This window comes from Myiozetetes cayanensis, unplaced genomic scaffold (genome assembly GCF_022539395.1).
Source record: "Myiozetetes cayanensis isolate MyiCay16 unplaced genomic scaffold, myiCay2020 scf31, whole genome shotgun sequence".
Taxonomy (NCBI): domain Eukaryota; kingdom Metazoa; phylum Chordata; class Aves; order Passeriformes; family Tyrannidae; genus Myiozetetes; species Myiozetetes cayanensis.
Genome location: NW_026087533.1, coordinates 6,272,513 through 6,288,756, shown reverse-complemented (window position 1 = coordinate 6,288,756; position 16,244 = coordinate 6,272,513). Strand labels below are relative to the sequence as shown.

Genomic DNA, 16,244 nt, shown 5'->3' with positions numbered 1-16,244 from the left:
GGTGCACAGAGCGCGGCTCCAGGCCTGCAGGGCCCTCACCTCTGTCCCCTGCCCCTCAGGGTCCCATGGGCCGGCAGCGCAGACCCCCGGGGCCGTGGTGGGAGCGGCTCCTGCGTGCTGGGTGCTGGTGGCTCCTGTGGCTCTGCAGGACGGTGCTGCGGGGGCTGTGGTGGCTCTGGAGGCTCACGTGGGTCGGTACCGCGGGACCCCTTCCCCAGGGACCCCCATGCACCTGTGTCATCTCCAAAAGTGGGGCATTTGGGGGGCTGAGACCTGCTGGGGTGCACCCTCTGTACGAGTGGTGCTGGGGACTGTGGTTTGGTGCACCTGGGGCAGCTGGGGGGTCACCACGCCAGCCGGTGGTGCAGCTGCGGGACTGGGGCCCTTGTCCTCTGTCCTCCAGAGGGCTGGCTCTTGGCTCAAGGCACTGTATGGTTCTGCCCACCAACAGCCCTGGGGACATGGGGACATCACTCCAGGCTCTGCACTCCCCAGAGCAGATGTGAGCTGTCCTCTTCCCCAGGTGCTGCTGATCTGCTACAAGAGCTGCTGGGACAGCGCCTTCCAGGCCACAGAGGAGGTAAAAGTCCCCCAACGTGTCCCCACACCACAGGGACTGTGGCATTTGCCAGCTCTTGGGACATGGCCGAGCCCAGGGACACAGTTCATTGGGTGGCACCAGGGGAGTTCCCCTGCCAGGGTCATTGCCAGAGGCCATCCAGGCTTGGCTGCCCATGGATGTGTCAGTCCCCACTATCTGTGTTGACCCAGCTCGGAACATCTCTGCAGCTGAGACTGGAGGGGAGTGAGGAGGAGGAGGAGGAGGAGGAGGAGGAGGAGAACGGAGACTCCGATTCTCTGCTGGAGCCTGGGCAGCCGGGTAAGTCCCCAGCCTGGGGATGTCCCTGGGGCAGAGGCTGAGGCTGGCAGTTGTCAGGGGGTGCTGGCGGCAGCTGAGCTGTGGTGCTGGGGCAGTGGTGCAGTGGCAGGAGCACAGTGATGCCAGTGAGGCCATGCTGGAGAGGCTGGAGGGGCTGGAGGCCGACGTCCGCTTCCTCTGCACGGAGCTGGGGGCAGAGAAGCTGCTGTGGAGCAGCCGCTTCCTGGAGGTGCTGCGGGAACAACAGAGCCTTCGCCAGCGGGTGAGTGCCCCGCAGGGTCCCAGCCTCCCCAGTCCCCCCTGGCCCCCCAGACCGTCACACCCTGTCCCAGGTGCAGGAGGTGCCGTGGCAATGGAACAGCAGCGACAGCCCCGAGCTGCTGGGGGAAGTGGAGGATCCAACTGCCAGCGGGAGCGAGGGAGAGAGCCCAGAAGGTAGCAGCTGGGGACTGGAGGGGGCACGGGGAGGGGGGACCTGCCACCAGAGCTGGGGATGGGGCAATGCGGGGAGCGTGGGGAGCCCACTAGTTCCCCACCTGGGCACTGGGTGGCACTGGGGTGCCCTGGGAGGTATTTGGGAGGAGGGAGCCAGGAAAAGCTCCCAGTTGTCTGAACGACTTCCCTCCAGGAGCCTGGCTGGGTACTCCCACACTTGGCAGAGCTCTGGCCATCACATCCCCTCTCCCCCCTGCTCTGTCCCAGGACACCAGTGGGCAGAGCCCCTGTGGCCACCACGCGGCACCATCCAGCCTGATGGCAGAAAACGTAAGTGAAGGTGTGAGCAGGGCATCAGCGAGTCACGAAGGAGCCACACGTCCCTCCCTGCCCAGGCTGCTCAGGACACAGGCCAGAGTGGTGGAGTCCCAGCTGCGTCCCTGGATGTGCCTCTCCATCCGTCGGGGCCAGCCAGGCCTGGCCCCATCCTGCAGAACTGCAGCCATTCCTTGGGAGCAGGAACCAGCCAAGAGGCAGGTCAGGGTGAGCTGCTGGCCCTAGGGCCAGGAGAAGTCACAGCCACCTCCCTGCCCAGGGCCACCCCAGGGCTGACTGTGCCCTGGTGGGGTTGGCTCTGGTGGAGCCCACCACAGAGCATCCTCCTGATCTACTGCACCTTGTTGGGAGGCTCCAGGAACAAGGAGTCTGCTCACCAGTGGCCCCAGACACCTTGCACAAGCTGGAGCCCCTGGGGCGATGGATTGCAAAACTCACCCAGTGACTTCCTGGCCGGCCAGGCCTGGTCCCCATGTCAGCAGCTCTGCACGTGTTGCAAGGCCAGGCCAGCTCTTCGCGACAGCGGCCGGGGGGAAGCGGCTCCCCTGGGGTGGCCGAGGGCCCCTCGTGCCCCAGATGATGAGCCCTGGGACCACCAGCACCGTTCGGAGCAGGGCTGAGGGGCCTCCCCGTGCCCAGGCCTGGCCTAGCACAGAGGGGCTGTGTCCTGCCCCCCACCCCGGGGTCCCCAGGGCTGCCCCTGTGCTGTGGCTGTTCAATACAGACGGCTGCTTCCCATCGCTTGTGTCCACCTGGTCTTTCCCCGGCAGAGCTGCAGCGCCAGGTCCCAGCTCTTTGGGGAGGGGGACAGGTGAGCTCTCACTGAAGCAGAGCAGGGACCAGCACTCACCCATGGCAAGGGCTGGGGACAGGCTCCCCAGGAGCTCTCCCTGCGGCAGGCAGGGATCGGCAGGGATCTGTCCTCCAACGTGTCCGTGCAGCTCCCACAGGCGGGGAACTGATGCAACAAGAACAGCAGCAGCCTGACTCACCCACACCCAGCCGGCCTGCGCAGCCGAGGGGACAGCCCCACGCTGCTCAGAAAGACCAAAATAAACCAGGCCCTGCAAATGAACTGCTCTGGGGACACCGCTGCAGCCTCAAACACCCCTCTCCCGCAGGAATCAGCGGCATCCACACAACGAGACAGTGGGAGCACTGGCCACGTCCCACAGCAGCTCTGCAGTGTCGTGGCTCTGCAGCCACTGTTCAGCTCTCCTCAGGCTGGAAATCCCCAGCCAGCCCCACAGGGACAGGGATAGGGCTCAGGAGGTAGAGGGTGACATCAAGCAGCATCAGCTGCAGCCACCAGCCTCCCTGCCCCTTACCACCCTGCCCCAAGAGAGGGAAGAGCCGCCTCACAGGCCACAGAACATTTTCCAGGCCACAGAAACCTTTCCCAGGCCACCACAGCATGCAAATCCTCCTGACCTATTGCTCAACCCGAGGCTGTGTTTACTCCAACACATTTGTGCAATATTGTTCCCTGCTCCCAGCCCGTGGCTTCCTCAGAAGGGCTGAGCTGGCAGCTGCTCTGCCAGCAGGGCTTTGGCTCTGAGGGGCAGCCCCTGGCCTTGGGGAGCGTGGGGGTGCAAGGTATGTAATCCTCAGGGCCTAATCCCTGAGCAAAGCAGATGACAGGACTGAAAAAACACGTGGTTGGAGGGCGAGTGCTGAGAGCACCGCACATGTAGCACTGCCATCATCCCAGTCCAGCACCAGCCTCCCCTCCCACCACCCTGGGACAGCACCCAGCTCCTCCCCAGCACCTTCCTCTTCTCTTGGGTGCAACATTTATTTTGCAGTTGCTCGCTTCCTGCAGTTCTGTCTCATAGCAAGGCTGTGTTGCAAAAGAGGTTTGGGGTACAGAGTGCAGAGTTGCTGCTGTGTTTGAGACACCTCTTCCTCTCTGGCGGAAGAGCAGCAGCCTCAGCATTGCGGAAACACAGAGGGTTGATGCTGAACCTGCTCCCATGTATGGGAGCCCCAGGTGGGTGACATCACCAAACCCCCCGTGAGGGCACACACGTGTGCTCCCATTACACACCAGCCTCTGCCCCATGGCCTGCACAGGAACCCTGGGTCAGATTCCTGCCTCTAGAATCCTTAAAAAGATAGAACTGAGATAGCCACATCCTGGAAATCCCCTGATGGGAGGAACCAGCTGGGTTGAGATGGAAGTTCAGTGAGCAAGGGCAGCACAGGGCCGTGGTGCCAGGGAGAGGCGACTGAGCCCCAGGGAGTGGGCTGGGCTGCTCAGAGGAGCTGGCCTTCCCCAGAGCTCAACAGCACACAGCTGACAGGATGAGGGTTGGGAACCCCCAGAGCACAGGAAACCTTCAGCAGGCCCATGTGTGACCTCCTTCTCCCCAACAGCCACGTGAGCTGACAAGCCTATCTGACCCATTTTGGCTGGCAAATGCCCAGCAGTCATGGCAGCCTCTCCCCACTGAGCTTTAGGAAGTCCTGAGGCACAGGATGCACCCCAAAATCCTGCACTGACAGCCCAGTGCAGGTGGGCAACTGCACCAACTCCCTGCAGACTGTGCAAGGTGGGGAAAATGTGCAGCAGCAGCACTTCCAATTAGCATTCCCATTTCCCAAACTCCTGGTGAGCAGGCCCCTGGGGAGGCAATGCTTACCCAGAACACGTGGGATGCTCTGGGAGCAGCTTTGCTCCCACAGAACCCTGTGTGAGGAAAGAATTCCAAGCCCAGCAGTGGGATGGCAGCTGGGTGGGCCAGCTGCTCCAGCAGCACACGCAGCAGCTTGTGGGAATAGCTTTGACCAGATCTGTGCTAGGGCCTGACCCTCCCAAACTGCTCCAGTTATGAACCTCTGCACTGATGCCTTGAATTGTGTCAGACCAGCTTTGAGGGAAGCAAAAATAAACATCCTCCTGCCCCTGCACATCCTGCAAACCTAGAATTACCTATTAAAGGTCTTTTACAGGAAAAGCAGCCTTAACACCATGCAGCATTTTTCAGCTACAGACCCCACTAAGGACAGAAGCAGACTCCACACCTGGTTAAAGGTGTGCTCAGCTCTGCAACACACCACTCCATCACCCCACACACGCACAGAGCCACGTGAGCTGTCACTGCAGTGACATCCCCAGAGTTCCTCTGCCACAGCCAATAAAAGACCTTTCAGACTCTGAAGTTCCACGTTTGTTTTGAAATTCAGCTGTCTCTGGGAGCACTTGCCTTCCTCGTTTCTGATTAACTACAGAGTCATTGTCCTGTGGTAAAAGAAGAGCCCAAGTTTGAATACAGACCATAAAGTTATTTAACCGGTGAGATAAGAACATGCTGTGCTGCACTGGAGCAGGTGGGAGGGGAAGATCCTTACACAGCAATGTGAGCACTGATATTTCTGCTGCACTTCCAGTCCATAACAAACCTTCAGAGCCTGTCCAGAGTCTGGACACTATTCCACACTCAACAGTTGACAGGGATGTGCCATAACTGAATAAAACATACAGTTGTTTCCAGACCGTACAATGGAATTGCCCCTTCAGACTGAACACAGCTCATGCTGATTTCAAAATTCCCATCAGTGTTCTGTGCTTTAGCACCCGAGACACCCACAACTTCTCTCGTTCCACCTTCCCCTGCCAGTGCCTGCCCCAGGCACTGAGAAACCCCAGTGCTGCCAAATAAACAGCAAACACTGCACATGCTCTTATCTGCCACAGCAGTTGGATGTTTTGGTCTCACTGTATCAATTAACAGCCTGTCAGTAACAAGCCCTCAGACTGCATATGGAGATCGAAGCCTGTCAGAGGAACCCAGGGGAGGAAGGATAATTTCTGACTTTTCATGGAATGCCAGCCAAAATGTTGAATGTTCCTCCAAAAAGCCACCAGAGACCAAATATGTCAACTCAGCAGTTTTTATTTATGTAACACAGTTCTTCCTTTGCCATGGCTGTCACATGGCCACTCAGTACACGACTATACTGCATAGTGATACAGAAAATTCAGCAAGTGTCAGCTGGGGAGTACAAAATGTTAATCTTCTGATTGCAAGAGAAGCAGCAGATACCAGCATTCCACCAGAAACGCAAACCCACCTCACCCCATGGCTGAGGCAGGAACAGCACTGATTAAAACTGCAAGCAGCAAAGTGCTGGACAATAACATTAAAAACCATTTTTCCTGTAATTTACAAATATGCAAAGTATCAGGTTACTTAAAATTAAGAAGCATTTTGCTTACTAACATGAAACATTACTAATTTGTAATGTATCATTATTAACCAGGTATACAGGTTTCTGTGTCCCTGTGGTCTCATGGCACACAGTGCCAGTCTGGGCAGGTCACTCCTTGGACATAAGAGGGAAGAGCAGGAATAGACAACACTGTTCCCAGGAGGGTTCCAGGACCAGCTGCATTCCACTCTCCACTTCCTAATTTACCACTCAACGACCTTGGTTTAACCACAGAAGGGCGTATTGTATTTAGAAAACAACAACACACACAGATACAATGTGTATCAACAAATCAACTGCTTCTGGCCTGCAAGTGCCAGGAACATCTCTGCATCCCAAGCACAGCAAAATTCCAGGACCAGAACCAATTACTACAGCAACTGGTTTTGCATATTTAAAAACTCTTACGGTATCTACAGTAGGAAACATCTTACAGAGTAAGAGGAAATGAAACAGGAACAGTCTTGCCAAATAACTCTTATTCTACAATTCTGGATGCTGCTCAAGCTGGGCACAGCCAAGGGGGATGGGGGAACATTGGTGAGGAAGAAGATGAAGCAACAGCTTTAGAGAGAAATATTAAGGCCTCTTCAGGAAGGGCCCTGGCAGCAGTCCAGATGTGACTACAGCTGTTCTATTGCTGTCTGAAGGTAAAAGGCACATCATAAATCCTCATCAGCGCTGTACAGAGCCAGCCTGGGCCAGGGTGACTGTCCCAGAGCAGCACCCACAGGGTGCTCAGGTCACCCACCTGCTCTGACACTGCAGTTGTCAGCACATGCAGCTCTGGGGCAGTGTCTGCCACTCCTCCTGAGTAAGGACTGTGCTCCTCGTCTCCAGGAGCTGAGCAGTTCACTAAGCACTTGTGGAAGAATTACCTTACCTCAAGAAGGCAGGCTGAGGTGGGAGGGTTGTGGAAAGCATCATGAGAGAAGTGCACCAGGAAGACCAAATTAAGGTCATCTAAACCCATCTTCAGACTGGATTTATAACCCAACATTTGCCACAGATCCACATGGTGGGATTTAGGAAAGAGGATTAGTCAGGAGCTAAGAACAGTTTTGACAATGCATTTGGGTCTTCACAAACCAGCCACAGGCCACTGCAAAGGTAGCATCCCCTTCTGTCTTAGAGCCTCCCCGAGTTTTCTAAGTTCCATAGTGCACAAAGCCATCTCAAAACTGAAGGTAATGGGAGGGGCAAGGACATCTAGTTCTGGACAACTGCAGTAATTCAGAGTGTGCTGGATTCTCATGAACCCCAAATGAACACTCCTGCTCTGGAGCTGCAGCCTCTGCTCCCACTCAGCAGCCCCAGGGAAGATGGGACCCCAGGTGCTCTCATCTCTCTGAAGGGCACGTGGTCACAGCTAGAGCAGAATTTGCTGGGAGCACCCCACATCTGGCATCCAGCGTCCAATAGGACTCAGGTACTTCCAAGGAATAAGGAAGAGCACTCAGAAGGCATCTGTGGCAGCTGCAGAGGCAAACACAGCCCCCTCAAGCTCTCCCCGTGCCCTGCTGCCCTCAGCATGCGCCTCACATGCCCGGGTTCTGAGCCTTGTAGGTGAGGATCTCGGCAGCCAGGCGCTGCGGGTCCAGCAGGCGCGGGAAGCGGCTCATCACCGCATCCACCAGGTGGGGGTGGAAGATGCCGCACAGCTTGACGTGCACGCTGGCCCGCTCCTCTGCGAACTGCTCCGAGCCAGCCCACGGCCCCGAGTCCCCGTAGGCCGGGCCCAGGCCCCTCTGCACCGCCCGGGGGTCGCGGGCCCCGGGGGACCTCACCTGAGGCAGCGGGTACGGCTCCGACCAGAAATCCCGCGAGGGGGGCGGGGGGGCACCGAACTCACTGGGCAGGCTGAACTGCCCCGCACTGCCTGGGTGCACAGGTACTCCATAGCCTGAGAAAGAGTGCGGTGCTCCCGAGTGAGAGACCTCAGGGCTGTACTGCAAGAAGCTAGCACCAGAGGAGGAGGATTTATGGGAGCCGTGCTTGTAGGAGACCAGACCGTTCTGCTCCAGGCTGGGAGAATGTGGGTAGGCAGGTCTCTGCCTGGCACAGGTGCAGACGGGCACCTGCTCAGCATGGGAGTGATCACAGTGACTGGTACATCTGTGAGGCCACATGTCAGACAGCTGGTTCTCCAGAGACCCAATGCCTGAGTCAAGACGCTCCTGAGAGATATAAGACAGAGAGTCCATGTGAGGCTGTTGGTACCTGTCAGAGGACCTGTGGCTCCCACTGTTCGGGGGGACACTGCCCGACACACAGCCTTTGGCCTGAAGGGGAACGTCGCTGGGCTTGGCTTTGTGGGCCAAGCTCTTCCTCTCTGCAGACACCTTCTGCAAAGAGCTTTTGTCACTCTCCGTGGGCACAGAGCACAAGAGCTCTGCCTGGGAGCCTCTTTTGCCCTTTTTCTCCTCCTTGGCACTGGTGCTTCTGGTTGGAGACAGCCTTGCGTTGGCACGGAGCTCATCAGCTAACGAGCGCTGGGGCTGGTTGATCCTTTCAGGGTGGTAGAACTTACACTTAATTCCATAAGTGCACTTCTTGCCTGCGAGGAAAGGCAGAGCATGGAATGAGCAGCTGGATTTGACTAAATTATGAATGACATTTGCACAGACACCTTGCCCTTCACATGTAGGAGGCATCTTACCATAAGGGCACTGCTGTTTCTTGTGTTCTGGCACCACAGGTTTCTTCCTGAGGAAGTTGTCCAGGCTGGGGCCATGACGCCCTAGGGGATCATCCGGAGGCATAAACCTAAAGAAAAATAAATTTCAGTCAGGAGCAGTTCACTTTCCTGGGTCAGGGTTTCATTTCTTCTCAAAGTCTCCAAATTCACCGAAGATTAAAAGCTATCTGAGCCCTACAAAGCTCTCCTATTTCCTGCAGAGATAACCCTCCTGTCACCCAGTCCACATCAGCCCAAAATGCTACCCTTCAGGCACCCAAGAGGGTTAGTGCTCAGCTGCTGACCAGAATTAGTACCTGCTGCTGGGCCTGCTAACAATTGTCTTGTGAGGAAATCAAGCCCTGGAGCTCTCCTGGGAGCTTCACTACAACAGAGCTCCTGGCTCCACACCCTGAGCAGCTACTGAGATGCCTCCAACTCCTTTTGCCTCTGTATCACTCCAGCTTTTTTTAATTCTGTACCAGCATTTTGCTCTTTTCACGCATCACTTGCTGTTGCTCCATTAGAACAAGCCAGCACGCTCAGAGGGATCTCTTTTCAGAGCCCAGGAAGATGGGGCCGTACTTGTCATTGACGAAGGAGTACATGAGCAGGCGCTCCTCGATGAATTTCTTCCACTCGGGCCGCTCGTTCTGCAGGTCCCGGTAGGTGTCGTTGGACACGACGATGCCGTCGGACTCGTGGGCCAACTTGACGATGAACCGGTCGTCGTAGCACACCACGCGCTTGCCCCCGACCCGCCGGGACGGCGTGAACACCAGGATCTTCTTCTTCTCCAGGTCACGGAGGATGTACTGGTCTGGAACACACACAGCTGTGAGCACACCTGCACAGCCCAAAGGCCTTCACACACACAGAGTAACATTGTACGTGAACAACAAAACGCACGAGAAGTCATTCCATCTCTCCACAAGCCAGGCTGTACTCAATCCCCATCATCTCTGCTCCGAGTCACTCAGAAATCTCAGATGTTTACAAGTTTAGAGAAAACTCCCCTCAATCTGAGTAATTCTGACTAAATATGCTCCAGTCAAATACAGCACAACGTATATCCCTCAAAGAGGGGAAAAAAATTAATCAAGAAATGAGAAAGAGTTAAGAAGCAGAGCAGTATTACATTTCTGGTTCTCAGAATTACTCCAGCTGATTCAGGCAAAAGCTTGCTTAGGGGAGAAGTTAATGACTAATTCTCCCTGGTCAGCTCAGCTCACTGTATCTCCTACTACTCAGACCTTCCATTCTGAAGTTAATTACTGACTTAGGCAGAACTCTGCAAGCTCATTAAGTGACAGAGTCAGCCTGAAAAGGCTACTTTTGGTTTTCATATTTCCACACCTGTTATGAGTACATCTGGTCGGGGTTGCTCCTTCCTCCATGACGGCACAAAGACTGTAATATCCTTGTGTCCCCTGTCCCAGAACCACTGGACAGCCAGAAGGATACCTCGGCAGGAGAACACTTCTTTATTCCCATGGCTGCAGCGAAGGAGAAAAGTAAGGATTTCATTACTTCATTATTCAGACCAGTCAGGCAATGCACCAAGCAAAGGAAGCCAGCAAGTTGGACAAGCTTCAGTGAAGTGTTGAAGAGCACAGGAGCATTTGGTGCTTGTCTCATGAAACACTCTCACCCAGACCTGCCCAACCTTACTATTCCTTTCAGCACGTCAGGATACCAGTAAACACCCAAATCCTCACTGGGAAGGAGCAGCTGGAACTGCTGCAGCTGCTCTGAAACAGCCTCTGTTTCAACCCTGGACTTCCAATGCTTATTTTTAGCCCTGAGCACAATGTGATCCCAAACCCTCTTAGTTCTACACTGCCAGCTAATGCTGGTGGCTGTCCCCGGCCAGGGTACACTGCTCCCTCACTGGCAGTTTGCTTGCAAAGTTGTTCTGATCACTTCAGGAAAAGAAGATATTTAATGCACTCTTTATGCTTCTTCATTACATTCTGGCTCCAAAACTCAGCAACAAATGCACTATTTGCACAAAAGGGAAACATCTCCTGTGAACACAACCGGTGCTGGGTGAACGAACAGCTCGTGGCAGTTGAAGAACAGAGTTTGACAACAATGTCAGAAGCCACGTACCGATGCAAAAGTGCTTCTTAATTATTCACTAGGTCATATCAATAAGTTTCCACAACTTCTAAGAGGAAACTACCTCTCCTGTTTTACAAGCAGTAGTATTTACAGTGCAATCAGCTCTTATGCTGATAATGGTTCTGGCAAACCTTCAACATCTCTGTATTCCAGCCCAGTTTGTGGCTCTGGGGATCCAACAGCCTGTGTTCCCTGAGGGCATTCAGGAACATGCACTACACTGAAGGCAGCTGCTCTTAGAATTCAGGAATTTTCTCCTAGTCACTACCTCTCCCAAGTCTTACTCTTCCCATCTATACCTGAATGACATTTCAGCTCCCACCAGCCTTTTGCAGCCCAGTGGGCTCCTCCCCAGAGCCATTCCTGCAGAGGCACCACTACAGAGGAACTTCACTTCCCCTCCTGGCCTCACCCTTTCTCTGAAACTACAAAGAAGGTTGAAGAGCTGTACAAAGATACTTATTCTAAAAACTAAAACTCTTGGCAACACAACTAACATTGAAAAAGACACCTAACATATCTCCAAAAGAATCTCAAATTACAGAAGGCTCAAAGTCAACATCAGAAGGTGCTCTAAAAATTTTCTCTAACATCAGATGAGTATAGCTCTAAATACCCAGGCATGTAATCTTTTAAAGGGATATGTGAAAAAACAGTGGGTTTTGGTGGGTTGTACATTTTGGGTTGGGTTTTGAGTCCCTGTTTTTTCTTTTGAGTCCCTGCTACCAACCTCAAACCTCCAGAAGGCAGCTAATTGGGCTGATCTGATTTGGCAGCAGCCAAAGAAAAATTCCCTTAGAAGGAAGTAAAAACTAATTTCCACTGTGATTTGCATAAGTTTGTCAAGAGCTGTTGAGGGAGGCCGCGGTACACACTGCAAATGAATCAGCAGGGAACATCACACCATCAATACAGGAAGTTTCAGAATGGAATTCCCCTTCTAGCAAACTGCTTAAAAAAAGCCGTACTGCTTCTCTCATGTGGGACCCTGGGCTCTGGCCTGCCCTGACTCACAGTTGCTTGAGTTCCCCTCTGCATTTTGGGATAACTTTGAGGGGTAAGAGGCTCCTCATTAACAAACACACCCAATCCTGCTGTTAATGCTCCAGCACTTATCCAAGGTAAACTTCGCTGCTAGAGTCACTTATCAGCCCAAGCTCACAATGGGCCGTTTTCCATAGTGCCCGAAAAATTGCGGAGAGGGCTGGAATAGGAACAGGCCCTCCTCCAGGGACCCTGGGCATGGCTTTCACACTCCACTGTCATCCCCATTTCCCTGTTTGCCCTGAGCTCTGCCCCAGTTGCACAGCCAACTGTGCCCCATCTTTTCTCAGTCCTGTTCTTGGAACTGTCAACCAGGGCTTGGAGGAAAACCACACCTGCAAACCAACCTCCATGCAGCACTTTCACCTCAGACAAACCTACCACAACACACGCAGAGGCTCTGCCTGCACCCAGGATTATTTTTTATAAAATCTGCACACAAACATACACAGCAAGGGAGGTGGCTTCTGCAACAGAAAGAGCTTTCAGAGCCCAATTCTGAACCTGGTGCATTAAATGAAATTAAAGAGAGCCCAGGACCACCCCAAGCATAGGTGGGGAGCACATGCTGCCGGGTTTGGGGTGAGGGCAGGCAAAGCTCACCATCGTGGGAGCAAAACCCAGAGTGGAAGTTGGGACATCACACCAATAAATATCCAGCCCTGAGATTCTGGGTGTTCTGGTCACAGTGCTCGACAGGACCTGTGCCAGCAGCATCAGGACACCCAAGATGCTGAGAAGGGATCACAGCCCTGCTTTGGTGACACCTTCAACACTTTATTCTCTACGTTGTACAGAAATTCACCAAACTACAAGAGTCACAATTTGGAGACTGGGCTCCAATGCAGGAGACAGCTCTGTATTACAAAGTCTTCTTTAATTAACCCTATAATTATTTATTGAGCAACTTCCCGACACGGAAACTTACACAAAGCCACTGATTAAGAGGACAATGTATCTTCAGTTATCCCCTCAGCGCTGGAGCGCAAGAGGAAACGTGTGTTTCGCAGGAAGCTCGGCTGCCCTCGTCACTGCCCCGTGACCGCTGGCTCTGGGCGAGCAGAGCCGTGCCAGGACCAGCCCGCACTGGCAAACATGATGCTCGTCCGCGTGAGAGCCGTGCGTGCTAGCGAGGCACCCTGGAAAGTATTACCAGCCCCCTCCCGGGCACCCAGCCGTGCCTGCTTTGAGCGAGCAAGCCGGAGTTTTCCCCTCCCGTGCGCCTGGCACAGCTCAGATCCGGAGGTCACCCAAACCCAGCCCCGCACGCACCTCATGGCCACGTTGCTGCCATCGATGACGATGGGCTTCAGGTTGTCGCTCTCGCTCTCCTCGGGGCCGGGCGCGGGGGATTTGTTGCCGGCGCCCCCCGGGGGACCAGCGGGGCCTCGCCGGGCTCGGGCGCGGCCTCGGGGCCGTCCCGCTCGGCCGGGCCGTGCTTCACCAGCTCCCCCAGCACCGTGTTGGTGTCGGCGCCCAGGCCCAGCTTCTGCAGCACGACGCGGATCTCCTCCGAGGAGTAGCCGAGCTTGCGGAAGAAATCCACCTTCAGCTGCAGCTCGGGGCCGTCCCCGGGCCCCTCGGGGCTCTCCCTGCCGCTCATCCCCGCCGCGGGCCGGGCCGCGCCCGGCAGCGCCTCAGGCCAGCCCGGGGCGACGCTGCCCGCGCTCATGGCTCCCGGCGGGGCACCCGCGGCCTCCGCTCGCCGTCCGGACCTGCGGGGCGACAGCGGCGTCAGCACCGGCCCCGCCACCCCTGCTCCCCTCGGCCCGGCCGAACCCCGCCCGGAGCCGCCCGCCCCGCTCCCCCGCGCTCACCGGGCCGCTGCCGCCGCCGGGCCGCCGCCGCATCTCCATGGGACCGGAGCGGGGCGGCTGCGGCCGCCGCTTTATACCGGGGCCGGGAGCGCCGCGCGGGGCGGAAGGCAGAGCGGGGAGGGCGGAGCGGCCGCCGCTTCCCGGCCCGCCCCGCCCGGCCCGGCCCCGCCGCTGCGGGCCCCGCGGCAGCGTCCCGGCCAGGGACGGGGACACGGGCACGGGCACGGGCAGGGGCACGGACAGGGGCACGGGCACGGGCACGGACAGGGACGGGGACACGGACACGGACACGGGCACGGGCAGGGGCACGGGCACGGACACGGGCACGGACAGGGGCACGGGCACGGGCACGGACACGGACACGGACAGGGGCACGGACACGGGCACGGGCACGGACACGGACACGGGCACGGACAGGGACACGGACACGGACACGGACACGGACACGGACACGGACAGGGACACGGACACGGACACGGACACGGGCACGGACACGGGCACGGACAGGGGCACGGACACGGGCACGGGCACGGACGCGTCCCGGTCGCGGTCCCGGCTGCGAACACCTGGGGCTTGTGCGAACCGTGTCGCAGCTTGGCTGATCTGCCCCGACAGGCTCCGTAGGGGAACGTGCCCTCTGCTGCCCGGGCCGCCCGTGCCCTCCTGAGGGACCGCAGATCCCCGGGCCAGCCCAGGCAGTCCTGCGGCACCGCGTCCGTGGGGCACGAGCTGCTCCCCCAGAGGATTTCCCATTAAAATTAAAACATTGAAATTCCATTTGTGGCCCTTTCTCAGTCCTGCCGTCCCTGTCAGACGTGGGTGTCAAACGCTAACGAAGTCCCAGAGCTCTGAACACGTGTGTGGTGCTTCCCAAGGGAGGATGCAGCCCCTGCCCTGTGGGGTGTGTGGGCACGGCGGTGCTGCCCCGCTGCCCCTCGCTGTGGGGGATGTCTGGAGCTGTGAGAGAACAAGGCCCTGGCCCATGAGCTGACACTGGAGAGGGAGCTGGCACAGAGGGCTGGACACGGCGGGTGGGATTGGGTGCAAGGACAGTCCCGCGGCCCTGAGGGTCCCTGTGGACACACTGCTGCTGTTTAAGCACAGCCTGAGCTGTAGGCAGCGTTCGGGCAGAAGGAACGTGTGACACAGCCACGAGCTTCGCGCACGTTGGCAAAGGGGATTTGTGGGTTTTTATGTTCTGTGTGAGCTGCAATTCCAGCCACCAGTGTGTGGACACGGCACATGGTGACAGTGGAGAGCCAGTGACCTGATGATGGACATGCAGAGCATGGTCAGGGTGGTGGCAGCATCTCTGCCAGGGTGGCCCTGGCATCACCTGCCCTGAGGGTGCCCACGAGGGCCACACTCTGGCCATGCACTTCGAGGGGACCGAGCCTCTGCCACATGTCCCTTGCACCACTTGGATCCCGATGATGCAGGTGGCTGTGATTCAGCCAGTGGCAGCTTATCAGCCCGGGCGTGCGGAGGAGATAAGCGCTGGCAGGAAGCATCTGTCACCCGCCGGTACCTGTCCCCTGCCAGGCGCTAAACCACCCCTGCAGACTGTGGGGAACTGCAGGGATTGAACCAACATTGCACAACGTGCAAAAATTTCACATCTCTGACTTCTGATTAATCATCCCTAAACAATTTAATGGAGGTAGTTGCAAATTTACTTCCCTGAGGCCATGTACCAGAGCCCAGCTCAGGAGTGAGGAACTCTCCCAGTTACAGGAATACATTTGCATTCATCTTCCTTGTGGTTACCCCGAAACAATCATTTTTCCTTGTCTCTGGCCGTGTCTGAAACCGCACTGTGTACTCAACAGTAACACACAGAGACTGAGATTCAGATCAGCGATAATATCCTTACTCAGTTCTTAAGTAGGTGCTTTCCCAACTCTTCTTTCCCTTGGAATCTACTCCAGTCAGCATGAATTTAGCATTGTTTGTGTGCTTTTGCTTCCAGGGTAAAGTCTATTGCACCAGAAAGTATGGCCACAGATGTGCTTCTTATAGGAAATACCCCAAAGCTGGATCTCCTGATTTATGCAAAGCAGTGACAGCAGCCACATGGATCTGTTTGATTTGGTGAAAGAGAAGCCAGAAGAGAGGGGAGCCGTTGGCTTCTCAGCCCAGAAAGTCAGTAGGGGTCACATGCTGGCTACACCCCAGAGCTCCTCGTGGGTGATTCTGATTATTTTTTTCTTTTTCACATTTGTAAACCGCCTTGAACAGAAAGTGCTATCTTTTTGTCACTGCAAAGGTTGTGGTGGAGGCTGCAGCTTCTGAGGATACGGAGATTCCCAGGACAAATCCTCTGCTGGAATCACAGAGGTGCCAATGCCCTTCACCACCACGTGCAAGGCACGAGACTATGCTCCTTCCTGCCAGTGCTGTGCCCATTGCTGGGCAGCTGCATTGCCCCTTTCTGTGGCAGGATGGACCATCAGCTGGTGCTGCCAGGCTGCTGAGCAGGGCTTGTGCCTCAGAGGCCTCTGAGGCCACAGGAAAAGAGGTGGAAATCCCCAGCACAGACCAAGAGAGCACAGGGCTGTTCAAGGAGGAGTCTGAGAGACCCAGGCTGGATGCCCTCAGGGTGGTCATCAAGGGCAGCAGCATCTCATCCTGCTGAGCTGAGAATTCTAGTAAGCAAAAAATGAACCAAAGCATCCAGGGGCAGTGGGGACAGCGAGGTGGTCTGTGACAGCAAGAGCCC

At 56.1% G+C, this 16,244-nt stretch overlaps 2 protein-coding genes across 4 annotated transcripts; one reads left to right on the top strand and one right to left on the bottom strand.

Moving 5' to 3' along the window:
* The first annotated feature begins 717 nt into the window (after positions 1-717).
* LOC126645760 (uncharacterized) lies at positions 718-2,374 on the top strand. Of its 3 annotated transcripts, none has more exons than XM_050326511.1 (4): positions 718-880; positions 976-1,142; positions 1,219-1,315; positions 1,583-2,374. In XM_050326511.1, exons 1-4 carry the CDS (start codon positions 739-741, stop codon positions 1,651-1,653), a joined length of 477 nt encoding a protein of 158 aa, XP_050182468.1. In that variant the 5' UTR covers positions 718-738; the 3' UTR covers positions 1,654-2,374. The 3 variants fall into 3 exon arrangements, with proteins under 3 accessions (XP_050182468.1, XP_050182467.1, XP_050182466.1); XM_050326510.1 differs by having other exon boundaries at positions 1,213-1,315; XM_050326509.1 differs by lacking the exon at positions 1,219-1,315.
* A 3,157-nt stretch (positions 2,375-5,531) lies between these two features.
* On the bottom strand, positions 5,532-13,598 carry ZC3H12A (zinc finger CCCH-type containing 12A). Its single transcript, XM_050326508.1, is given in 7 exon segments — positions 5,532-8,420; positions 8,523-8,629; positions 9,126-9,360; positions 9,897-10,036; positions 12,981-13,080; positions 13,083-13,423; positions 13,526-13,598. Coding segments are annotated over 6 exon segments (1,899 nt in total). The 5' UTR covers positions 13,381-13,423; positions 13,526-13,598; the 3' UTR covers positions 5,532-7,401.
* Positions 13,599-16,244: the final 2,646 nt, after the last annotated feature.

What these genes read in the sequence shown, in the direction of transcription:
- LOC126645760 (XM_050326509.1), top strand. Translation starts at nt 739, where the DNA reads ATGTGTCAGTCCCCACTATCTGTGTTGACCCAGCTCGGAACATCTCTG. An exon ending in GCTGGAGCCTGGGCAGCCGG is followed by an intron (nt 881 to 975) that starts GTAAGTCCCCAG and finishes GTGCTGGGGCAG; the next exon opens with TGGTGCAGTGGCAGGAGCAC. An exon ending in AACAGAGCCTTCGCCAGCGG is followed by an intron (nt 1,143 to 1,582) that starts GTGAGTGCCCCG and finishes GCTCTGTCCCAG; the next exon opens with GACACCAGTGGGCAGAGCCC.